This window comes from Barbatula barbatula (genome assembly GCF_947034865.1).
Source record: "Barbatula barbatula genome assembly, chromosome: 10".
NCBI classification, from domain to species: Eukaryota; Metazoa; Chordata; class Actinopteri; order Cypriniformes; family Nemacheilidae; genus Barbatula; species Barbatula barbatula.
The window spans coordinates 20,300,405-20,327,315 of record NC_136773.1 but is presented as its reverse complement, the minus strand read 5'-3'; the positions used below and the strand labels follow the sequence as shown (position 1 = coordinate 20,327,315).

At 38.5% G+C, this 26,911-nt stretch overlaps 1 protein-coding gene across 1 annotated transcript in view; it reads left to right on the top strand.

The window, feature by feature from the left end:
• tmtc2b (transmembrane O-mannosyltransferase targeting cadherins 2b) overlaps positions 1-26,281 on the top strand; it is an 86,452-nt gene extending 60,171 nt beyond the window's left edge. The window contains exons 3-12 of the mRNA XM_079465646.1: positions 1,794-2,619; positions 4,489-4,603; positions 5,140-5,225; positions 6,885-7,069; positions 7,196-7,274; positions 9,732-9,853; positions 14,017-14,098; positions 18,166-18,280; positions 20,767-20,830; positions 23,362-26,281. Coding sequence (XP_079321772.1) covers positions 1,794-2,619; positions 4,489-4,603; positions 5,140-5,225; positions 6,885-7,069; positions 7,196-7,274; positions 9,732-9,853; positions 14,017-14,098; positions 18,166-18,280; positions 20,767-20,830; positions 23,362-23,541 — 1,854 coding nt within the window. The 3' untranslated portion in view covers positions 23,542-26,281. The remainder of the gene's footprint in view (positions 1-1,793; positions 2,620-4,488; positions 4,604-5,139; positions 5,226-6,884; positions 7,070-7,195; positions 7,275-9,731; positions 9,854-14,016; positions 14,099-18,165; positions 18,281-20,766; positions 20,831-23,361) is intronic.
• The last annotated feature ends 630 nt before the right edge of the window (positions 26,282-26,911 follow it).

Below are 26,911 nucleotides of genomic sequence, written 5' to 3'. Positions count from 1 at the left end.
CGTCCGCAGCCGCATGCACGACATCAAAACACCCTGAGATCTTATCGTTGTTTATCCGGCTAACAGGTTTTATTTGCTCGGATAAAATATCCTTAATTTTCTGATGCTGTTTCTGTGATTGAGACATTTTTTGCAATGGGTCATGCTTATTTATCTTATGGGAGTTTTATTGCACGCTTTACGATTTCGGTCAGTAAACTTAAACAGATGGCGAGGGACTGGCGATCACAGGTGGTAAACTTGATTTTGTCCTGGACTTTAATTGGCGACAGATTTATGCGTGTTGCTTATGTGGCACGGAAAACTTAGTAGAGTAGAGAACACGGTAGAGTTGAACTAAGAAAGAGAACGGTGGGTACTGAATAAGCCGGTTTGGTTCAAGGTTCAAAATGTGTTTATAATCCCGCTCGGATAAGTCGATTGAGTTTCATGTGGTACGTTTCTTTGAATGTTGTCATATCACATACTCGTAGCTGTTTGCAGGTGAGATGTTAAGGTAAAGGTTGTCTTTGGGGAAATCCTCTTCACAGGATATAACATGATTACATGAGTGTTGTATTATAGACGTTTCCCCTCATGAGTACTGTATGACTCTCATTTTCTACAAGAGAAATGTACAAAGACAGGGAAAAAATCAATGCAGAGCTTAGTATTTATACAAAACGCTCACTCATTCTGTGTCTGAATCTTCAATGAGCAATGGTCTTTCTTAGTCATTGTGGTTTGTGATAAATTGTGATAATGACTTTGTCGGAGGTGATTGAAAACAACTGTTCTCAAGTAGCACTTTTGGGACCACTTCATTCTCTCAGGTTTAATATTTAATACGCGTTTTCTCAATGCAGGTCACTGAAAATAAAAATCCTGTCATTGTTTATTTACTGATTCACTGTGATTTTTTTTTTTTGGTGTACTAGCCTTTTAAAATCGATCGTTGAAGGAGCTTTGAAGCAGTCGCGTTTGTTAGACGTCCATGCCTAATGAGTTCCGTGTTTGCAGGAAGTCATAAAATTGCTGGAGGGCGCGCTCGGTCCAAAATCAACTCGAAAAGGAAGGCGAGCTGAACTTTGCAGCTGCTATACAGGGAATAAACTATATTTTTCTCCCTCTTACTTAAAGTGTAAAATATTCAAACACTCCATAAATGAAATCATTTCCTTGCTGGGAATGGTAGAGTGTTTAATATCAATGCTGTAGCATGATGGATTGCACTTTTATAAGGCCGTATCTTGTTTATTTGGTCAAGGCTGTAAAAGCAGGGTGTGGGAGATCGAGATGAATTCAACATTGCCTTGAATCGTGATTCAAGCTACGCTCGCTCACTAGCAGTCAGTGCTGTTACGTTTATTATTCTGGGCTCTGAATAGATGTGGATAATGGCTCACAATGTTTGGCCGGGTGTGCCCCCCAAGGCTGTTCGGAAATGCAAAGTGCTGATTCTTGTTAACCATCATTGCCTTTTTAAGGATTGATGTCAGAATGAAACTGCAGTATGTGCAGGTGGGAAATATCGAGTAACTTAAGTGTCCAGCAAATTGCTCATGAAAGTTGTTTGTGTTCCAATTTGCGCTCCAGTGTTTATTTTGTCGTTCTAGGTTTACGTATTTTTGGATGCGTTTTATTTTTCGAAAGTAACATTTTATAGGTGTTAGAAAGTCTTGACATCGTGGTTGGTCTCGGTCTTGCTTTACAATCAAGACCTGGTGCAGACTCCCCTTAAGGGATTGAAAATCTAAAGAAAACCTTTCTGCTCGAACCTACAATGTTAACGTTTTCCTCTTACTGTTTTTCAGAAGAAAAATCTACACCTGCTCTACAGCGTGTTTCTGCTCGGCTTCTGGGGAATCGTCCTTCTCGCTTGCCGCTTCTACTGGATGGGCAACAAACCTCCAAACTTCTCTAACTCGGACAACCCGGCAGCCGACTGTCCCTGTTTCCTAACTAGGATGCTGACATTCATTTACCTCCCTGCAATAAACTTCTGGCTCCTCCTTTGCCCTGATATGCTGAGTTTTGATTGGTCAATGGACGCTCTGCCACTTCTGAGGAGCCTTGCCGATTGGAGAAACATCCACACGGTTGTCTTCTACGCATCACTTTCGGCACTGGTGTGGTTTGGACTTCGCAGTAGCGCCACCAAAGGCAAGGAGACCAATGGAAAAGCTCATCATGTAGCGAACGGGAAGTCCACTAATGGACACAGTTGTAGCTCCGAACATGAAAACTCAACGTTTTACTCAAACTCCGTGCACATGAACGGAAGCAATGGTACTGCCAAATACTATTCGTTGACATTGCCCACCACTGAGAGTTTGGTAGTGTTCTCATTGGGTCTGTTGGCTATTCCCTTCCTGCCTGCCACTAACCTGTTTCTCTACGTGGGCTTCGTTGTGGCCGAACGTGTACTGTACATCCCTAGTATGGGCTTCTGCCTGTTGGTAGCATTAGGAATGAGATGTTTATATGTCAAACTGAGAAGAAAACTCTCCAGAGATTTGGTGCTGGGCTGCTGTGCAGCCTTGGTTCTTCTTTTCGGGATCAAAACCGTGTTGAGGAACCGCGACTGGCGGAATGAGGAGATGCTGTACAAGTCTGGGATATCCGTGAACCCTGCTAAAGGTAATTTCATTATACATTTTAAACAGTTACCTTCCTATTTGAATGTCCTTGTGTGTACATTCGTGGTTACAGGGGTAAGTGTTGCATTTTCTGAGATGTACCATTCATTCTGAAAGCAGTTTTCCAGCAAAGCTATTATTATTATCCCAACAACACAAGGCTAAAGCTCTTGAGATGTTCTACAGACCGTAATTCTTGCTTATTCAACCATGTTAGTGGTTCAAAGTCAAGTTGTTATCCAACTACAACAATGTTGGCCTGCAGAAATAGTGTTTCTTGACTGGTTAAAGCAGGACGTGCTGCTATGATTTATTTCTCCTCATGTTGCCTTCAAACCAAAAATAGCAATTTAAAATTTTCAGGAGTAACGCTGTTGATGCTTTATGTCTTCGCTCAGAATCTTCAAATATTTCAGAGACTCATTTGTATACTCTGTGCAATAAATGTGAAGTGTGTGTGATTGAGATATCTATTTATTTACTTGTTTAAGAAGGGTTGTTAATTTATCTAGATCAATTTGGGCCTTCAGCGATTACAAAAATAACAAAATTGAGGTCAAATAATTTTTGTGGCACATTCCATTTTGCAAGACCCATAACATTTTTTTGTGTTATGAATCCACATTTTGTATTATTTATTATTTCTACGTTGTAAGGAATATGTTTTTTTTTCAAAACAAAAAAAGCATAGACCGAAACTAATTTATATTACATTTAATATATTTATATTATGATTTATATTACATTATTCATCTTTAGTTTTTGACTACAGTTCGTCTAAGCATCATTTCACTTTGCTCATGTGTGTATCATTCTGCAAGCCTCCTTCCAAGCATACACATTCTTAATTCTAAGTTCTAGAATAATAAGTTTTAATAAAGGGCAAAGACTTTGCCTCTTTTGACCACTACTACGTGTGCAGTTTCCAAATAGCTGGCCAGTAAAAGGGTTCAATACTAATATGCATGAGAGGCAATGACTTGGGGTCAGTTGGGGTCAGTTGTGGCCTGGTGGTTAGATCGTTGGGCTTGTGATCAGAAGGTTGCCTGTTCTAATCTCAGTGCCAGCAGGTCATGACTGAAGTGCCCTTGAGCAAGGTACTTACCCCTGATTGCTCTGCAGTAATGTGCCACTGTAAGAAAACTACTTGTAAGTCGCTTTGGATAAAAGCGTCTGCCAAATGAATAAATGTAAATGTAAATGACTTAATTTAGTTTGCTTCAAACTTCTGATGCATTACAATCATCTGTTCTTTACTTCTTAAGTCACTTGTTCCCTCACCTGCATCAGATTGATTTGGTCTGTGGTGTAGAGTCACTGAACTGTTAAATGACTCTCCCCGCTGATTGAATTGCATCTATTAAAGACAGCCGTCTTTATCAGCTAAGTCTTTTAAATTGATTATTTCCACAATCTTAAACTATTTATTAAGCCAGACTACATCAATATGACTTTGTAATTACCTTCTCCTAATCCAATTTTACAGCCTGTGGCACTCTCACCCCTTTTCATCGCTCTGTCTCTATGCTTGGTTAGCGTTAGATTGAATTATTATAATGTAATTTCTTCCCATGGTTGCGCCATCATTAATATTGTTTTTATACATTTAAAATTCAGCAAATTGTTTAATGTCTACTTGGAAATCCAATGTGTTTCAAAACAGAAAATATGTGTATGGCTGGTTGTCATCTTAGAAGAATACATTTTAAGTTTATATGCAAGCAAAGTCTTTACATTTATCTGACTATATATACAAAGCAAAACATTTTTTGCTTGTTTTTCTTAATAATAGATCTTTTTCAAAAATAAAACTCATGTTTGTCGATTTCAGATACGTCACTTCATTGTCTTGCATTTTTGTTTTTCTCAGCCTGGGGTAACCTGGGAAACGTTCTCAAGAACCAGGGGAAGGTAGCGGAAGCTGAGCAGGCGTACAGGAACGCTCTGTACTACCGCAGGAATATGGCCGACATGCTGTATAATCTGTGAGTGATGGAACTTCTTGTCTGCAGCAGACTCTATCGATCTGTCCCATTAAAGTCTATGATATCTCGAGATGGCCCATGCCGTGACGGTCCCATAATTCAGCCGATTCCAGAGGGTGCTGACAGGGACCCCCAATGTGCACATTAACCCCAGCGCCAGGGCATAAAGGAGCCCTGTGATCTCTTTAATACGCAATTCATATACCACGAATGCCTCTGATGCTGATGGATATACCACGAATGCCACTGATGCTGATGGGAAAATTATTCTTCGTGCATTTTTATTTATTCTTAGTTGTGCACATCATCCGCAATAAAACACTGATCTGGTTTAGTGATTCTTATTTAAAAAAAAGCATCAGAACGTTTTCATATACTCATGAGAAATTTCCGTGAGGAATAAATGTGGTTTATGGTTTCTTCATGAGATATTATTTGTGAAGAAAGTGAAAATGATACCTCTGTTTTAATTGAATGTGTGCCTATAGTTTGTAACTGGTCATGTCTTTTTCTTATTTCTTCTCTCTTGGCTTCAGGGGTCTCTTACTACAGGAACACAGCAGGTTCTCAGAGGCTCTCCATTACTATAAGCTGGCCATTGGGAGCAGACCAACTCTGGCTTGTAAGTACAGCTCCTCTATTTATGAACCATTTCAAGCCCCCACAATGCTCACTGTGTCCAGGCAACTACAAATGAACAAACTTGTGTGTGTGCTCGGATGAAATCCAGAGTTAAAGAAGTAATGATGATTCACAAGCTCTACACAGCCGCTCTGTTTCCACTTGAGAATGATTGACATTTGATTCAATTTAACAGCAAAAGAAGACTCCGGGCCAAACTCCTTTCATACTATCTGGCCCGGCGTGGATGCATTTTCTTGTCACATATCCAAATGAAATGCACATGCTATTTTTGGACATTTTAAGGTTTCTCATAGAATTTTTCCCTGTTGTTTTTAGTGTCATGGGAGGAAATAATTTCTCTGCTTGAATGAATAGATTTGCTAGGGGAGAGAATTATTTTGATATGTGCTGTGGGGATTTCCAGGTTAACAAAGTTTGTCTTTTACCGAAATATATTTAATGTGAATGTTGATGTAAAACTGTTTGTGAGTGTGCTTGGTCAGTTAGTTGGTGTTTGTGTGACTAATAGTTTGTTGTATAACTTTTGGTTTTCTATACATCTGGATATTGTTGCTGTCGGGCTGAAAGCTTGTATTTTCAAAACATTTACAGGAAATAAAAAATAGAATAGAAGATATAAATATTGTTTTAAAATACAATTTAATATATTCATATTTATATTCATAATTAAGCAACTTTTAATTAAATAACTTAAATAAAATGTTATTTAAAATAATATTCATATATGATCAAGATTTATTCAATAATTAAACTGTGTTATCAAAGTTTACATGCTCTCTTTAATACTTATCATTGGTTAAATATTTTTTAATCCAACAGACAAAAATCATGAAAAGTTGAGATACGATGTTTCACTCCAACAGCGAAGATATATATAATTATAAGGTTGTTTGATCATCATTGGATCAATTATATGTGCCATACCACAAAAATAAAATATACATGGAAATCTATGATATACTGTTCTTTTCTGTTCATTGCAATTGTACCAGACAAAAATAAGACATTTATTTAAGTGCTTGATTTGCACAGCGCTATAAACGTAGAAAGTCGGTATGCAATCGGTTCGTGAATAAGACGCAGGTTTTTGCACAAAATACTGCACGCAAAGTTAGCGTTGCTATACTTGTGAATTCCCTTGAATGCTTTTAAAATACAAGACATTTTTACTTTGCATGATGTTATGTAGCAAGTCTTCTTTAGCACGCGCACTAGTTGCATGTGCTGCAGGACTTTCAAACAGATCTCCGAGAGTCTGGGTCAGCACGCTACAGATGGCCCCTGTGAAGAGTGATAGATGTGTCATTTCCCTGATCCCCTGCTGCATGTTGAGTAGTGATGGATTTTCCTGCCTGTGATATGAAGACGTTCAGACGCATGGTTTCGTGTGTATACATGCTCCATTAAGAATGTCAGGACTAAGCCTGCTGGTGGACTGGATATTCCCCCGCTGACTTAAGAGTTGATTCTGGCGCGGTGTAATTGTGAATATGTATTGGCATCTTATCGACTAGACTGCAGGCTGCTGATCTGCATAAATCAAGCGCTTCATTCCACAAACCACAGTGGAGGTCTTTGGTGGAGCCTAAATAATCTTTATTACCTTATTCTCTGTCTCTCTCGCTCTCCTGTTTAGCCGCTTACTTGAACACGGGGATTGTCCTGATGAACCAGGGCCGCCTAGAGGAGGCAAAGCGGACCTTCCTCACCTGCGCTGACATCCCAGATGAGAACCTGAAGGATCCTCATGCACACAAGAGCTCCGTCACCAGCTGTCTTTACAACCTGGGAAAGCTTCTGCACGAGCAGGGTCACCAGGAGGTGAGCTGATCTCGGCACAGTTAATGCCAACATGAAATGAAATGGATTCATTGTACTGATACAAGTGATTGAGTTGTTCACATTATTTTACATTTATTCATTTTTTTGCGTTGGATTTTTTTTTAGGAGGCCATATCTGTGTATAAAGAAGCAACACAGAAGATGCCCAAACTGTTTGCCCCACAGAGCCTTTACAATATGATGGGTGAGTCTATCTGAGCTCCACATGTGGGTTATGTTGTCTCACAACGGCAGCGTTTTCCGAGCTATTTCTTGCATCTTTATAATTGGCTTTTTCAGATTATGTCAACAGGTTCACAGGATACAGGTACAACACACAAGAGTAGTTTGTTTTTTCTGGGAACATGGAAGCATCACTTGAGTTTTTGTGTATTGTGTAAGCACATATCTTTCTGTCTCCCCGTCTCATCTCATTTTTACGTTAAAATCTGTTAAATATTTTCTGGCTCTGTCACATTTTTACGTGTTTTTGAAAGCGTACAAATGTTAATGCGTTAAATCCTTTTGCCGATACGTGAACAGCTTGTAACAAGACTTAAAAAGCGAGACCTTCCCGTCATCTTAGTTTGTCTGTGGAAATCTGTAGAGATGTGACATTTTGCTAAATAAAATCAAAGGATGTAACATTTATGCTTTAAATTTAATGTAACCTCATCTGTTGCCATGTTGTGGTTTAAACACGTTCAGTGCACAAAGTGTGTGCGCGAGAGTAAGCAATGAGTTGCTGGCTGCAGTTCACTTAACGGCCACCGTTGTCGCTAATATCAACGATTTCTGAATTGTTTCTGAACATTTCTATTCCGTAAACAAAGTAAATTATGTGAGGATTCGTTTTTCCGTAAACAATTTCTAAATGAAGGAAAGCGGTTCTTCGTTTCTGGGTTTTCCAAAGCAATATTACCAATATAACATATGTGACTGTTAAAAATGTCATAATAACCATCCACAGTCATTTGACTTTCAGATTGTTGCAACGTCCTGCACGTCCTAAATTTAACACCAACACCACATAGGTGCAGACAGATTTGTTATCAGACTGCAGATAAAACCCTTGACTGGTCACGCAGCGTGTCTATATTATTTCCAGCGTAATAACCTAACATTAACATTATTTGGCCTGTGTTATCTCAGTGAAGTAGCTGTGTGATACAGCTCTCTTAATAATGTTCAGTCGGAGAGGAGTGTGTGTATTATTGCAGGTGGGTGGGAGCTTTGAGGCCGGTTGAGGTATTAGATGATGTTTAAAGAACAGGGGTGTGTGTTTACACTGGTGTCACAAGGAGTCGGCTGTTCGTCGGGCGTTACAGGAGAAGGGTTAGCGCCGTTGGGACAGGCGTTCTTCTGTTCTGCGGGGTTCAGGAGCTGGAGACAGACGTAAGAGGTTGATTGGAGAAGAAGCTCAAATTGTTCTTAGATAATATTAGTTTTGTTTAAATTGAATGTCACTGGTGTTATTAGATTGAACTGGAAAAAAGTCTTTTTTTGAAGTAAATACTGTGCAGCAGTGGGAAACGGCTTATAAATATTCCTTGATGTGTATTAATACAGAGAAGCTGATTTAAGATTAAATATACCAGTCATTTAAAGGGGGTGTAACGATAACGATCAGCGTAGCTGCATGGGTAATCCTATTGGTCGAGCTGCCAACATGTGACCCGTCTACAGACGGTTTTATCTTAACAATGTAAACAAACGTTGCTGCGCATGCACACTTTTGTGACCCCAGCTTAACTTCTTGTACATATTCACAAACAACAGAGTGCCTGTACGTTATTTCTGAAAAGAAACCGAGTTTGGCTAAACTTGTCTCTCCAATATTTACAATTTGACTACGATACCAAGCTCAACCTCTAACTGTCAATGTCCCATTGGTTTCTTTAAATGTGACCAAACTACAGGACCCATTCAACACATTTTTTTTTTTCTTCATAAAATGAACATGCAACCAAATGTCAACAAATCGTTTATATAACGCAGTTATTATATCATGATACAAATGAATAAATGAAATGAAATGGTTATATTATTAGACACTAGCAAAACACGCACGTCTATATGTTACATACATTTTATATGTTTAATTTTGTAATTTTTTACTGCTTTAAGTTCTCTTTTGGTCTTTAGTTGTCTTTCTTCATTTATTTATAAAAATAGTGGTCAAATTCTGTTGTATTTTTTGTGACGGATCTATTGAATTGTAAGTAATTTACATACCAAAAAGTCAATTAAAGTTTCAGTTTTGTCATTTCTTTTCAAAGAGATCAAAGTATCTTGATACAATGGTACTGTATTGTTTTATTTTTGAAAGTGTAAAAACAAAAAGAATGTTTTCCCAATCAATGCAAGATGATAACACAAAATATTTATTTCCATAAGTGTATTGATTTGCATGTCATTTATATTTCACATTCATTGCAAGTACGCCGATCCGTACCTCAGCCGCCTGGTTGTGGTTACTCGGCGCTTGTTTTGCATAAGCGGAAGGCTCCAGTGTCACATTTCATCGACTGTCAGACTTTCTGGGGGTTGTTTCACTTGACTGCCTCCATCACTACTGTGGAATAAACCATGGCGTGGGAGGGTTTATGTGCTTCCCTAACTTCTGACCTGTTGACCTGACCCTTGTCTGCTCCCCTCACAGGAGAGGCCTATATGAGACTCAACAAACTCACAGAGGCCGAGCATTGGTATAAGGAATCCCTCCGAGCCAAACCGGACCATATACCTGCGCACCTCACGTACGGCAAGCTGCTGTCCATGACGGTAAAAGCGATCTCCAAACGCATTTCTAAAATACACACTGAATTAATACAGGGTGGTGTAGCATACAACACGTTCCTCTTTCTGGTGTTGGAACGTTACACCTTAAAAAATGAATCCGACACAAAAAGAAAAAAATACAATGCACAAGGGTCTAAATTCACTCCGCAGAAATCTGTGTGGACAGATATGAGAGGAGATGTGTTAAAAAAAAGGCCAGCTGTTGTCTCAGGTTTTACTCGAGTCTGTCTTCTCTCATTTCCACTCTGGTCGTGTGGAACCTGTTCGGGTTTTCCTCATACACGAGACCACGCCAGCTGATTAAATAAAGAAAATCGGGGCCATCTTAATTTACCATCTTTGAAACTTGAGCAGACGGTACAGAGAAAGCGGTGTGTTTGTGAAAGAGGGTTTGTTCTGACAAATTTCAACAGGAATGATGTTTCTTGAGTAGTAATGAAAAATAACAAAAAGAGAAACATAATAGAATCTGTAATATTTAACAGTGTTGTGTTTTATAAGTCAACATGAAAACAGACTGGAGTCTATGTAGTCTGCTTTTCTGAACTTGTTGATTCATCAGTTTCAGTTCACTGGAAAGACTTTTGTGTTTCTGGTCCATTTTATTTATTTTAGTAAAATAATTTCTATGCCCTTCTTTATTTCAGGACAGTCTTGAAGTATTTGTACTCTACTTAAGTACTTTATCAGATTGTTTTTACCTTGAAAACAACATCTTCACTACATTGTAAAGTGCAATATACTTTTTACTCCACTATATTTAATATATATTTTGTTGTTGTAGTTGTTTTATATTCTTAATAGTAAAGTTCACAAAAATCTCGGACTTTCTTTTACTCAAGTAAATTTTTTCTGTAAAAAGAGTAAGAGTACTACAGTAGCATTAAATGTACTTCAATACACTACAGTACATGTATTTATGAAATGTAGTGGAGTGAAAACTATGATAAAGAAAAAACACTTCTACAGTTAATTTATAAAAAAACGCAATATTTGCCTGACTATCTTCTAACCTTTACAGTCAGGGTATTTTTTATAATGCCTTGGCGTTTCTTGTCCCACAATGACCATCTTGAGTTTGTCTCTTAAATATTGCACTTATATTTCAAATGTACAATGTTTGTGTAATACAATTTTGCTTTCTAAATTATTGTTTAAAGTGTCCACAAAGTCTTCTGTCAGTTACCTTATTTTCCTCAAACATAGGTGAGAATAATAGATGTGAGAGTCTCTCTCTCGCTCTCTCTCTCGCTCTCTCGCTCTCTCGCTCTCTCTCTCTCTCTCTCTCTCTCTCTCTCTCGCTCTCTCTCTCTCTCTCTCTCTCTCTCTCTCGCGCTCGCTCTCTCTCTCTCTCTCACTCTCTCGCGCTCTCTCTCTCTCTCACTCTCTCGCGCTCTCTCTCTCTCTCACTCTCTCGCGCTCTCTCTCTCTCTCTCTCACTCTCTCGCGCTCTCTCTCTCTCTCTCGCTCTCTCTCTCTCTCTCTCACTCTCTCTCTCTCTCTCTCTCTCGCTCTCTCTCTCACTCTCTCGCGCTCTCTCTCTCTCTCTCTCTCTCGCTCTCTCTCTCTCGCTCTCTCTCTCCCGCTCTCTCTCTCTCTCTCTCTCTCTCTCGCTCTCTCTCTCTCTCTCTCTCGCTCTCTCTCTCACTCTCTCGCGCTCTCTCTCTCTCTCTCTCGCTCTCTCTCTCTCTCTCTCAGTTGATGAGACAGTATCTTCTTTAATTGACTCTCGTACATCATACGTTCCCTTTCAGAGTCTTACAATACAACCAAAGAAAGCAGCTGAATGAAGTCATTTGGACAGACATGGACAGTTCTACCCACCAGAGTCAAACACAATCCATCAGAGAGTCACTGCTGTGATGAAACACAGTGAAGTTTGAGCAAACTGAAAAGGTGTTATCTCGACTTCAGAGAGCGGTATTGATTTTAAACATAGTTTTCAGCTCAGGTCTCTCGGAACTGTGCGCTTTCTGCTTGTGTAATGCAGAAACAGAGAAACAGACAATCCGTTGTGTGAAAAAGAAGCTTCCTCAAGGGTGAACGCAGGCTTGGGCAGTGATCTGATACGGAGTCCACTGACCTTAAATAAACTTTGAAGGAAAGATATTTCATGGTTGTGTGAGGACTTGTGCTGTCAGTCGAATAAAAAAAGTAATTCATGCACATTTCACATGTCATTCATGTTTTTTCACATTATCATTAAGTAACATAAAGTCTATTACTTTAATGCTATCGTTTTATGAATAACAACTTGCATCACTGACCAAAGAAATATACTTTTTGGAGGATATTGAAAATGCTTAAAATGGCTTTATTGTAGTTCTTAAAGGTTGTGAACAGAAACACGCATTGTGTCCGTATGAAATACATATGACATATCTCTCTTTAATTCTCTCTTTGATTGACTATATTCTTCATCCTGTCATTGTGATGTGTAACATCATATATAGCGTGTCCAATTCATTTCGATTTCCAGCTCATGCATTCAAAAGGCCAATTGTTACATTCTGAATTTCTCAAGCCTGACTATTGTGACTTTGCTCAAGCATGCAGTGAGTTTTTGTTCGTGTGCTTCCTGTTCTATTCACAGTAAAAAAAATCTGCCAGCTGTATTGCCAGCTGTGAAACGTAACAGTTGAAGCCTATACATTTCTTAATATTTATGACTGCTTTTTCTTACTGGAATGTTTTATTCCGTTCAAGTAAAATAAGGATGCTTTCATCCTGCAAACATCAGCATGTACGGTTCCCGGCGGGGTCGGCGAGATCTCGCAGTCAGGGATCGAACGGGGGAGTCGTGGTGAAACTCGGCCCTTTCGCCCGCTGTGCTGACCTTACCTGACCTTCCCACTGGAACCCACCGGGGTCAAAGATCCCCACCCCGGGGATGCGTCCGTCTGTGTGTGTGAATGGGAAGGGCTGCTCAGCTGTGTTATTGAATTCTCTCATATCCGCAACTAATCAGCTTCAAACTTCATTCACAAACACTTTGGAGACGTCGGAACAGCAGCGAGTCTGTTGTCTCTCTGATGTCACGCTCAGATTAAGGGGTCACGGGGTGTCGTGCAAAGGGTGGGGGGTGTTCAGAGGGAAAGGGGTAAAACAGGATATTGCTTTAGAGTGATAACATGACCTCAGCCGATGACACTGAGAAGTGTGTTTGTCAGGAACTTGACAAAGTGTATTATTGTGCTAAATCTGTTCTATTTGACAACACTACTTCTTTTTCATTTGAAATTAATACTATATGACCCCCCTGCTTACTTGTATTATATAGATAGATACATAATGGATATTGACAAGAAATAAGTGAGGAGGAGACGGGGTAATGGGATGATAAGAGACACTAACCTCCCGTACCGTTCATCTGTTTCATGTGACATTTTTCTTATTTCTCACACTCTTTCGTCATAGACCCAAGGATTCAAGCATCCATGTCTAACAGTAAACAGCAGCCGCAGAGGCATCATTGTGAATGCATTAAATTGATTTAAAGTTACACACCACTGCTTTAGGGATTTAAATAACAACGTGTATATAAAAATACATCCCAGTTTTGCAGCTGCTCGGCAGATGACTGCATGCACTGTTTGTCATGGGATTCATGAGAGGATGTTTTGCCTTGCAAACTGGAACCAATATGGATTCCGTTCACGCCTGAAGTTGCATGAAACATGTGTTTTTAATCGCACGTTTATCTGTAATACTTGATTCTCATTGGTCAGTCATGGCGTTGTCTATCAAATATTTTGTGTAATGAATTCTAAATTGTATAATTAAATAAAACCTTGATCTTAGTTTCTTTCCTCTAACGTAATTCATGTAAATAAGTGTATTTATTTATAACAATATGCACGGCCTGTTGCTTTAAACATGCAATATTTCCATTGTGTAAGAACATTTGGTAAACAAATGTGTGCTTACAGTATCGACTGTAATGAAGATATTCTATTTTTTTTTTTAAACTTGTATATGATATGTTGTTAGAAAGGGAATTGTTACCTGTATAGAAACATTAAGGATTGAAATTATAAACGCATTTCCTGTTGCTTCAGTGAACATTATGGGGGTCAGAGGTCGAAAATGAAAAACGCAAAAACTCACCCTAAAGATATGTCTGACTTGCTTTGTTTTTATTTCAGGGTCGCAAAACAGAAGCGGAGAAATTCTTTCTCAAGGCGATCGAGCTAGATCCCATGAAAGGAAACTGCTATATGCATTATGGTTAGTAATGTTATGGTTTATCTCTCTTGAATGTGCACGCACACGGGCTAAAACAACGTTAACAGGTCACTCCGTAATGGGAAGATAATGAGGTCGTATGAATCCAGACATTGTACAGTACGAACTTTGCTGACGCAAAGGACTTTGTGAAATTCTTTGTGGTTTCTCTAAGCTGTAATTGTTCATATTAGCTCTTTATCTTTTGTTGGGCTTCTAATTGCGGGTCTAAATTTTGGGTCTGTCCCGACAAGATAGATGATGCTGTGCAGGAAGTAATTGTTTCTCAGTTATCTGAGGCGTACCTGCTATACAGATGTTATTCCAGTGAGACGAAACCACCCACGGCCGGGCAAGTCGACAGGGATAATAAGATCGTATTTCTCAAAGAAAAAATAGAAATGGGTGTATGAATGAACATGAGTTAGGCAACTTTTTCCCTCCGGCCACTTCCTCTCTGAGTGAGACTCGGGAAGTATAATTGAAGCTCACTTTTTAGGGATCTTACCTTTTATCCCAACCGTATTTGCTTAGATTTATTGAAGCTGTTCATCAGATTTGGGATTTTTACTTGCTGTGCATTTGGATCGTTCTATAATATGTCTTTTTGAATTTCACGTGACATTGTTTTTGATAAAAATTGTGACAACTCAAATTGAAATATTGTAATGTAGGTTTAGCAGATGTACAGTGCGCATTAATATTACGCCGGATGTTTATTTCTTGCTCTAGTGCAGGGCTTTTCAATAAGTTTGTCATTGGGGGCCAGTTCACGAAAAGCATCCCAAATGAGGGGCCAGAGAGATATGGCTTGCAATATGAGGGATGACACAACAACCGTAAGAAATTTGTTTTGTTGTTTTTAGTTTTCCGTCCTTTACTATACAATAGTAATATATTTGCCCAAATGAAAAAAGACTTCACTATACTACAGTATTCACTTATAAATTATATAAAAAACCTGCAGTAGATACGTTGCACCATACAGGGAAAAAAAACTATTTTTGTAAGTCTGGTAATATGTAATATGTTTTATAATGTTACTAGCACATACACTTTAGTTTACTTAAGTAAATAATATAATCAGTGGTTGAATTATGAAAAAAAACAAGAGGTATGGTGTGGTAACTTTCTTTGGTAGCCAGACTTTTATTTTGACGGGTCACCGTCATGTTCATGTGCACGTGTTCTCTAAAAGCTCCATGAGCACATTCAAAACAAATACAGATTACATATTTAAACACGGTCTGATATTTCTAAAGTCATTCACTCACAATTAGAATTTTGTTAGCTGTTCGGTGCTACTTTCTGCCACATTTCTGCTACATTTGCCAGATTCTGTGCCAAAATCAGTTTTTTGATGGCTTTCGCCATCCAATCATATGGGAGCCTGTATATTGTAATTTTACCCCATAAGGGCCGATTCACATTAAGCTTCTTTTGCAGGTGCAAGTTCAGTTTTTTTATATGAAGACTTCATAAAACTATGGTCCGTTCTCGAGTGAACTACATTCATTCTAGAGATTCTTTTTCACTCTATGCTGCTCGAAGGGCCGGAACAAATTACATCAAGACCGGGTTCGGCCCACAAATGCCGCCAATTGAATAAGCCCTGCTCTGGTGTGTCAATAGGAAAATCATTTTACATTTTCATACATCCCATTTACATGTGAGTTTCTACAAGCATCTTGGAGACATTGCCATTGTTCCTCTTATATACTCAATGATGGTGAGACCAGATCTGTGTGTTATATCATTTTAAACCGATTGTGTGTCACACTTCTTGTGCGTTCCAAAATCTCACTGGATTATCACAAATAATGGCGAGTGTTTGGAAACTGATTCCTATTGTGTGACACACTACAGCAAATTATGTAAATAGCGTCTGAAAACCATTTTGTGGCATGAAAACACTAACAGACTTTTCAGAGGTACTGTATATCTAGGTCTCAACCCGAGATAGCTGGCTAGACTTCAACACTCCCCATGACCTCAGTAGACATAAGCGATGAGGAAGATGGATGTGCGGTCTTGGCCAACTTTGAAAAGTTCTATACCTTTCTATACAGATATATTATTAAAGAAGTATTAAAAATGTATGCGTGTTGTGAAGTTAGATACTTAGACTGTCAACTGAAGCTTTGCAAAAAATGACACAACAAATGTGCAAAGGTACAAAATATTACTATATAAAATATTTAACAAAGTTAGATAAGATTGTAGTCAATGCATACTTTATCTTCCGTGACCTTTTTTGTATAGGCTAGTGTATATAAGCAAAACACATATTCCCTGATACGCTGTTAACAAATGTTTAGTCCAGTAAATACATTAGAAGTCTATAGTGTTTTGTCCATTTTGAACCACATGCCTCATATTTTTTATATTTGTTGAATCTGAGCCGAAATATTGTACAAATATGTGCTCCGAAGATTACATATGGCCATTAATGCATATCACTGTATGTTTATATATTTTTATATAACATTTGCTTTCCATCTATAGGATTGTAAGGTTATCCTTACATCATTTTAATCCGCTTCCTTCAAATCAGAGATTTCCATTGTTGTCCCTGGATGCACTGTGTCTGGCTTTCATCCAGATAAACACAGCACCTCTGGCTAAAACAGATAACATGTTTTCCACTCAAACGCTGCCAAAGCATCTGTGTAATATAATCTAGTATGTGTCTGATCTGAGATCTTTGGAGCGCAAACCATCAGAAGGCCAATAAGGATGATCTTATGTTTCCATCTATTGTTCTGCAGAACGTGCCTCTTCTGTAGTTTCCATTTTGTTGATAGACTGCCACTGTCATTTAATATATGGTAACAAATCTTATCTCATAAGCAGCTACAAATCACATTTAGATCAATTATACATTTACTATAATGAATCGAACCCAAGTATTACCCTGGGTATTACACTTCACAGAAATACAAATGTATGAGGGTGGATTGGAACCATGAACCAAATGTGTTTTACACAGTTTTGCAATGATTATTATAAATGATTTATCTGTGCACGCCATTATTAAAAAATATATATTATCATTTGTAATCTTTAATCAAAAACATTAAGCTCTTCTCCCCCTCCCAACAACAACTCTTCACCCCATGATGTCAGCAACAAAAAAAGAGATGGAACTATACTGACTGTCCAATGGCCTGGCATTTTAAGCCTTCGCGTCCAGGCCCAATTTACAACAAACCAATCAAAAAGCCTTACACTTTTTTACACTCGGGTATACATCACGATGCGAAAAAGAGGATATTTTCAAGAATGTTGGTAACAGAAAACTCTTGGTGCCCATTCACTTGCAACTTCTAACTTCTTGTGGTGAGAAACAAAGTTGCTTTTTCAAGTCTAGGTTAAAAACTTGTGCGGCCCCTGTGAAATAATTTAGACACTGGTCTTTGACATTATAATACTTTTACGTCATTTAAAAAAGCACAAAGACTGTTTAAAAGCTGTGAAGCCAACTTGAATGGGATCAAGCGGTGAACCGGAAGTCTTGAGCATTAGCCCTAAGCGCATACGCAAGGCATAATGGGTAATTTCACGCATTGTGAAAAAGGTGGATCTAGACAACATATGATGACATAATTTTTATTCTTGGGTGAGTCTTGAAATTTTATTCATTGACTTTTTTTAAACAATGTGTGTCATCTTTCGCTTCTACTTTTATCCAAAGCTACTCAAGAACTGTCTGGTTTTGGCCTTGGAGCTCAAGATTGAGAAAAGGCCACTTTACTACAATGTGTCAGGCTATTTATTCTGTGATCTGCGGCAAATGTACAGCAAACATTTCCAATCCCAGTTCTTCCCTTTTCCGCAAGCCTACAGGAGTAAGCAATTAATTTGTCATGGAAACATCCTTATCGCCGAAACCTCAATTGGACAAATAGTCTGTCTGTGACTAGCGTGGTATAGTAGTGGCCCGCTATCTCATGTTTCAGAGACTCGTGCAGACCGAGCCATCCTTTCCACAGCCAAAGGAAACATTTCACATTTGTCTTTCTGAGGGAGTCAAAGAAAATATTAAATGAAATTCCCCTTTCCTTCCCCAGGTCAGTTTTTGCTGGAAGAATCTCGGCTTTTGGAGGCTGCTGAGATGGCGGAAAAGGCAGCGCGCTTGGACAGTGAAGAATTCGATGTGGTTTTCAGCGCAGCTCATATGCTCAGGTGAGGAGGACATGCTAGGATTCATTTGGACAACATTTTTACCATGATTGAATACCTTTGTTTCTGAACAAAATGGGGAAGTTTTTCCATAATGCACGGCAGCGACATCGCTAGAGCTGTGGTTGTCAGCTGGTGGGTTGTGTATGAAAAGGGTTGTCAATCGGTCTAGCTAGAAAAAAATGACCTCAATACTGTGTGGAATTTCCGATATATTTTACAAAAATATAGTTTGTGCGAGCCAATTTTTTTATATACAGAATACAGTAGGCCTATATAAATAATTTCTTTAAGGGATAGTTTACCCAAAAATGACAATTCTGAGTGAGTAATTGATGACAGAATGTTTGGTTTGCTTTGGTACAACAGGTTTGATATTATGTTGGGTTGCCAGTTAATGACAAAACAGTTAAAAGCTGTTGTAAATCACTGCCCCATAGAATGTTTGTTTTCTTTCATTCTTTTACTCCGTCTTTCCACCCGCCCATTTCAGTGGATGTGTTCTTTCTCCTGCCATACCGCTGAACCCCAAGTGGAAACATTTAGATTCAGGGCATGTAATGTCAGCGTTTATACCCTTGCCTTGAGGATTCTGTTCGATACACTTGTATTATAATTGCTACCCTCACTTCGCATGGTGTATCGTTACATATTTCCTAAAAAGTATTACAGCCCTAAAGCAGATTTTGCACGGAGCTTTATGCTACACGAGTTCAAACCCTTGGTTCTTAATTGCTGTCTTAGACTGTGTCCTCTCGCCATCACGCTGGTTTGTGGTCCTTCTTATTTGAAGATCGGGTTCCTACTGTGTTTGTCTTGGAAAGATCTACGGAAGGATCTCGTACGGGGGGAGGCGAGTGTGAGCGGGATTGGGAAGTACAAGGCGTTTTCCTGCAGGTCTCATGTCTTTCCAGCAGGTCTATGCTGACAGGTTTATTCCATGATATGGGTTTCTCTGGTCCACTTAGAGTATCATTTAGATCAACCTCAGCCAGATTGTGGGGCCATTGCCTGTTTATTTATTGTCGCTCTGTCAGTAGAAATGTACTTAGTATTTTTTTATAAAAATGCAACATGTTGTTTGGTGGATATATACCGGTCAACATTTGTGTACCAAAATCCGGGAGACCCGCCGGGTGGGGGGGAACTGGGTTTGGTTTGTTGGTAGGTGGAAGGGGGGTTGTGCAGGGCAAATTGGGGACCCCTCTGTTATAAATCTTAGAGACTGTTTAATGCAGCTCACAGGACCATGAATCCATGAATGGTATATTGATATTAATATTGAAATGATGGGTGGTATGGAGGAAAGGTTTTGCTTGCCATTAAAGAGATTATGTCTCCAGCAGGAAGATCCAAGTGCTGCTGTCTTTCACATTTTTTTAACTTAGTAGTGGTCCTGGGGAGCAGTTCAGTCTTAACAATGAGTTTTGACTTCCAGCTGACAGCGGTGGCTATTCTTTTTTACTGTTGATGCCCAGGGGACCCCTTTGTCTTTGCAGACAATTCTAGTTATCAAGCCCTGTTTAATTGAATGCATGTGAATGTGAAAATTATATGGAGTTAAAACACATCATGTTTGGGGATTGTAAAACAGAATGCTGATGGTAAACACATGGTTCGGTTTATAGGCTGTTGAGCACGTTATTTTTATCTTTTTCTGTATTGTGAAGTTAAGAGATCATTTAGATCTTCCTGTTTAGGAAAGGTCAGTGCAATTAGATTACATGTAAGATTTCAGGCCGGTAAATCACTCCTTACTAAATGAAATAATGGACATGGGCTGTTTAGAGACTCTTTTGTTTTTAGATTAAAAGAATATAGGATTGGATTGACCCTACAACCCTCAAAAGTGTTTTTTATTCATCCTTTTTCCTTTAATACATTGCAACCTACTTCAAGCCTTGATGATATTTCATAAAGTAAACTTAAAACACTGTGACCCAAATGAGCCATCTCTCTCACCTCACAGGGGGAAAGCTGTTCAGAGTTTGTACAGGGATAAAGGCTAACTGGCAAAATCTTGTCATTGTGTCAACATTGAGCTCTATTTGTAAATGAAGAATTATTACCGGCAGGTGAAAGATACATACTGTACACAGTGGCCCATACATATAGTGCCACACCTAAACATAGATGAATGCCATAGCCCACATTCCAAATAAAAGTTCAGAAATAAGCTCTACTGTAGTATCATTTATTTTCAAATGCACTTGGTTTGATATGAAAATGCATAAATTGTTCAGTACAGTACAGTACCACTTGAGTGTGAAAATAATGAAATGAAAAATCAATCTTTTGGGTTTTACAGGAGCTAAAGATCTTCAAAGCATCTAATGAGGTCATGAAATAAATAAGGGTTCTACCTTCTGTGTTGTCAAATAAAAATTGCAATGTCTTGTGGTTTTAAAACCCTCTTTGGCCTCTACACAGCTTTTCCATGGCATTAAAGTTAACACATAAAGTAACACAATGTTTATTTGCTTTTATAGACAAGCCAGTCTCAATGATGCCGCGGAGAGGTTCTACATACAGGCGGCCAACATGAGACCCAATGTAAGTAAAGCTCCACGCGCACGCTGCTCGACTTTTAAATGATTGGTGTGAGTCCACTTCACTTTATCGGTTCCATCGATAACAAAACTGTACAAGCTTTATAGGCAGTTATTGTGTTTTTGCTTTTTTGCATTTGTTTTCACTGTGGAAGGAGTTGTGCTCTTAATTTGAAAGCATGCCACAGAACGAGCGTTGAGGCTGCAACACACTCCAATAAAAATCTACACTAAAATCTGAACATATTAAAAAAACTAGGCATCACACCCTACGTGATAAGACTTTCTGCAAGTCAAGACTGAAACTCTGAGCAAAATCTAAGCAAAGGTCTTGTAGTGTATTCCAGACTTAATTTATATTCTGATCTACAAAATGCAAATTACGCTGTCAGCCATTGTTACATATAGTAATATATAGTTATTCCCTTCATGTTTTGTCTTTGAAGTGCACTCAAATTATATTGCTTCTCGAGTTCGATGCCACTAGTTGTAAACCACGAGTTTTTGGCTAGGAAAATGGACATCAGCACAATGGTTTCAATAGTGTGCTATGTCTGGACTTTTGCACTGGGTTACCCCAGACCAGCAGCTGTTTCAACAGAGGTCACAAGATCCTTTCCGCATCTGGTTCCGCTGATGCTGTCACCGCATGCCAATATGGTGTTGTGAGGGATACTGTGTGGTCATGGGGAACAGGGTGAAGGAGGGCGGTCAGGAAACTTCTTGAGGCCACAGTGGGGTTGTTTCCCCGACCTCCGCTGCTCACTTCCTCTCATGTGACAGTGTCTTGTCTGTATGGTTTGTGTTGTGGTGTGGTTAATCATTATTTTTGGATGGTGAAGACACACGAGTCTAAATCGGTTTCCTGTGTGTCCGGCATCTGGAGGATTATTTAGAATTGTGAAAATCAGGCGTCACGCCCTTCCCAAAAGAATGCACATGTGTACACTATGTGGACAAAAGTATTGGTATATTTAATATACATAACTATGTGTTCAGAGGTGTATAATGACCTTACATAATGAAGAGTTATGTTTTTTTTACCTTAGAATGAGCTACATACACCGCGGGTCCCCTTACATGGAATTCGCCATGTTGTTTCTACAGTAGCCCTTAACGGACAAACTCCTCTACAGAGAGATTGTCGTAAATAAGTTATCTTCTTCGAGAAAGAAGTGAAAATGTGTCAAACAGCATCTTTCTGTGTGAGCCACCGTAGTGCTGCGAAAGGGAGGGTGAAGTGAGCCGTTGGTTGCAATTCCCGATCTCACCACTAGATGCCGCTAAACTGTATACACTGGTCCTTAATATTTGTTTCAATTCAAATTACTGGAATTGAAATACAGGTTTGTTTGAAGGGGGCGTCCCTACACCTTTCTTCATGTAGTGTACAAATATGGGTTGATGGGGTTGTAAATTTCGTCCGTATTTAATAAGGTTACAGTAGATGTAGTAGATAACTTATTTGTTTGGAATAATCTTTGAATAACAAGAAAAAGATTGCAAATATTCAGATGGATAATCCAGAAATAGACTTTATTGTTTGGATATAATATATAAACCATTTTTGACCGTTGAACTACAAAATGTGTTTTTATTGACAGTAAAAATGTTACTGTGATATAAAATGACTCAAACGGTAATATTAGAATTTGGTCAAACCGCACGCTTCTGTTTTTCATGCATACTTTGTTCCGCAGCATTTTTCGTCTGCTGTGAATATATTGGTTGGTTTTGAGTTACGCACTTTCGATGGTTTGATTCAGATCTGTGTTTGCTCTTAGAAGTAAGTGTATGCGTCACCTGAGTGTAGTTAATGTAGTTTACAGTTCATTAATCCTTCAGTGTTAGTTTGAGGTTTGACTTCTCGGTGTAGGGTCAGATAGCACTAATATTTGACTTATTATATACCACAATCACGTCGCTCCGAGTTTCCATGTAGAGCAACCTGGCAGCCGGCCTAAAAAGGCAGTTGGTTTAAGTTTTTTTTTTCTCTAATAATATATGACTCTCACTTTAGAGATTCCAAACTAAGCATAAAGCTTGTGAAGAAATGTTTTTACAGATTAAATCGCACTGTCTTGCAATTAAATACTTTTGATCTTGCTGAATGAGTGGGTTAGAATCTTAATGTACCAGCCTTTGTTTCAACCCATACCACTGCAACAAATGTGTTTTTCTATGTCTGTGTTGGGACGCCAGTGGCCCTGCGTGGTATGATGATATAAATTTAATTTACGTGTCTATTCGAATCCTCTCATGTGAGAAGAATCAGCGTGCTCAACATATTGTTTCCATTGAATCTTGATTCAGACAACATGAATCATATATCCCTGACGTAAGAAAAACAGATGATGGGTGTCCAGTAGAGTTACAGGCTGGAGAATAACAGCCTCTCCAGCTAAATTTATGGATCCGTGAACTTTTAAGAAAATAATAAATGCAAGATATGACTTCAGCATAACCTCGATTTGCACGCAAACTGGATAAATATTAATTAGTTCCTCAAACACATTCTGTTTCTCTTTCTCGTAGTATCCAGCAGCACTCATGAACCTCGGGGCCATCCTCCATCTCAACGGTAAGCTTCAAGATGCAGAGGCCAATTACCTACGAGCCTTACAGCTGAAACCAGACGACACCATCACACAGTCCAATCTGAGGAAGCTGTGGAACATCATGGAAAAACAGGGCTTGAGGACCATGGCTCCTTGACTTTGGATAGCATTGACTATTGAACACCTTCGCTGAGGTTTGAAGTGAGATGTATTCACCGGTGAGGTAGTACAGAGTAAGGAAGCTTTCAAAACCTTGTTTACCTCACTGGATTCTCAACGTTATGCGAGCACCCGCGTCTGGTAAAATGGAGAGCTTCTCTAGAACCGCAGAGGATATCTGGCTCTGCATCCTCAACTGGAGTCTTGAACTTGAAGTGGCCCAACGGTACATACTTGAAGTGTCATGATAGTCTTGATAGTCACGCAATAGTCTTGAAGGGCAATATTTGCCGCAAGGCTGTATAAAACTCCCGTGAGCATGTACAGTACGTTAAGTTCCTTGATCCGTATGATTTGATTCATTAATATTTAATGATTTCGTTGTGGCTCACGGATGAAACATTTACGTTGCATTGCGTGATTCACAAAATCAAGTCAAAAAGGCCACAAAATATAAGTTGTACATTTTTTCCGCCTACTGAACAAAACAAAGTTAGGTTTGAGCGTTTGATGTGTGAAGTCATAGTTCGAGAAGGATTTATAGGGGAATGCAAATTTGAACTTGTGGAACCTACAGTATTTTTATATAGACCATCAATGTCACATCTATTCAGTCATGGTGCACCCACATTTAATAAATGTCTACGAGGATCATGAATTCTATCCATTTTGAAGTATCTTGCCAAAATGACATGAAATCTGAAGGGAATATTTGATAGGCTACATAGCCTGAAGGAATTTTAAATAACTTGATTTCTTTTTGCCTTAAAAACTGTGATGTTCAAGCATTCAAGGTTTGTGTTCTCTGGGATTCAGGCGTGACATTGGCATTGCTAGCGCTGTGCTCTACCAGTTGAGCTACGGGGAAACTCATGTAGCAGAAACAAATGGACTTTCGATTATTGCTGTGCTAACATAAAAGGCGAAGGATTCAAAAAAGTTTGGATTCTGCAAACCGTTTTCAGAGATGGACCATGTGTTTCTTCTACTTCTAATGGAGAAGTCTCCATCACTGCATTAGTTAGGTGGACCCGGTAAAGTTCAGACAAAGCTTTGACTGATAACTCCTAACCAAATATAAATCCTTTCACTTTTTGCACTCATCTAACAATATACAGCCATAATTTTATAAGGGATTGTTTATATGTAATATGGGTTTAATATTGTTTTATGTTGGAGTGTATAAATGGAGCTTAATATATAAAACGACACATTACGCCGTATGTTGTCGTTCATAGGTGAAAGTGGTGAGCCGGGACCATTAATGAATTATCATTCTTACGATTACGGTTTCATTGTCTGTTCTGTTCCCAATGTTGTGTACATATAGATGGAAAAACATTGGAAAATCTCTTTGTCTGTTGGTGTCACCGGTTTCTGAGAAATGAATTGAGATTGTTATATGAAGTGTGTTTTATGTGATGTCAGTTTTCCATCATGTTAAAGGTCTAGCGAGTGAAGTTTTAGACGGCCGAATCAGTATTAACTTATTTCCTTCGAGTTGTCAAAATGAATGAAAAGCAGCTGGCACTGTTGTGTGTCAAAAGTTTACAAACGATTTGCAAATCCCTTATTACAAAAAGAAAACGTTTATTGAACAATCCAGACCTGTGTAAAGAAACATTATAAAGGGTGTGTAAAACAATGGGAACTTTTGGAATAAACCCAGTATTTGTAATGCATTTGTCTTAACTGTGTCTCGGACGAATCTGCCTCCTCATTTCTCTCCTGTCGGTTTTTCTCCCACAGTTCTGACTGAAACCCAAACGATAATCGTTATTATTTCAATTTTCTGATCTCACTAACATTACTAGGCTGTATATTAGAAAGCTCAGAAAAAACATGTAGAATTAAAAAGATAGTTCACCCAAAATGAACATTCTGTCATCATTTGCTGGCCCTCGTGTTGTTCTTAACCTGTTTAAACATCTTCTCTTCTGCTTGTAACCAGACAGATCTCATTCCCTATTTACTGCCATAGTCGGGAAAATAAATACTATGTATCAATGAGGAATTAGATCTGTTTGGTTACTGACATTCTTCCAAATATCTCCCTTTGTGTTCAGCAGAACAAAGACATTTTACAGATTTGGACAATCTGAGGGGTGAACTATCCCTTTATCAGTTAAAACATCTATAAAACTGTATGAATTTCTCTTTTCTGTGAAACAAGAAAACCCTAACAAAAAGTGAATATACATTTTGAATATAATATAGAACTTTAATGGTACTGATATTTCGATTGTTTTTTTTTAGTTTTAGGTGAACCGTTCCTTTGTATCAATATTGTATTTGAAATACTGATGTAATAACACTTCTAAACTTCTTTGCCTTTAGCATTCCATAAAGTAAAAACATTAGAAGTGTATGTCACACATTAATCGGTCTTAAATGTCATCATGTTTTATTTCGTTCTCTACAGCGATATAAGTGATAAGTGTCACCTACACAGTGCAGAATACACAGCTGAGACCCCCACAGCTGTCAGAGTGAGTGTGCCCTTACTCAGGGAGGTGGTGAGAGAGAGAGAGAGAGAGAGAGAGAGAGAGAGAGAGAGAGTTTACTTTACAAAAAGACATGTTAAATTTTTTGGAGCGGTGTGGCATTTGAATAAGATAAATGATGATGATTTGTAGATTTTCTTTCATCTGTTTTTGTATCGAGACTGAAGTGAGTGCCAGATAAACACTTTTCCTGATGTCACATTTCTTTTCCATAATAAAGTTTGGCTTTTCCTCTCTCTTCTCCAGACTATATATCCTTGAAACGTTGGAGAGGTTCGTGATTCATTCCCTTTTATTTTGTTCTTATTTGAAGTCAATTGTTTCGTAGTGCTTTGAACAACGATTATAACAAATGGCATTTTGCATACGTTATATTTGCATAAGTCAACAATTGAAAACAGAACCAAGTATCATGGTCTTGACTGGTGGCTTTATCATATTTGACAGTCATTGCCATCACTGATTTATATAAATTGCTAAAAACATTTCAAATAATGTTTAAAATGTATATTTTTGTACCGTCACTTTTAAGTCTGTGATACAACAAAATGCACTATTAAGATTTGACCTTTTCTCCCTTTACAGTAATAGGCAGATATTAAAGAAAGGCCCGGGGTCATATCTGAAATCTAAATAATCTTTTATTAGTTATGGGTCCTTATGGGTTGTTACCTTTCCACAAGCATGCACTCCTCATATTTTTTTCAGAAAGTGTAAAGATTTACTTGTTAAATTTTACATGCCAATTTGTCGCATCATCAAATCCTCTCATATCTGTCGCTGTGATCTCGCTGCCTAACTATGCAATCGAAATGTTCCCTGATTGAAAGACATTCAAAATCCACATCTGGGACGTGTGTTCTG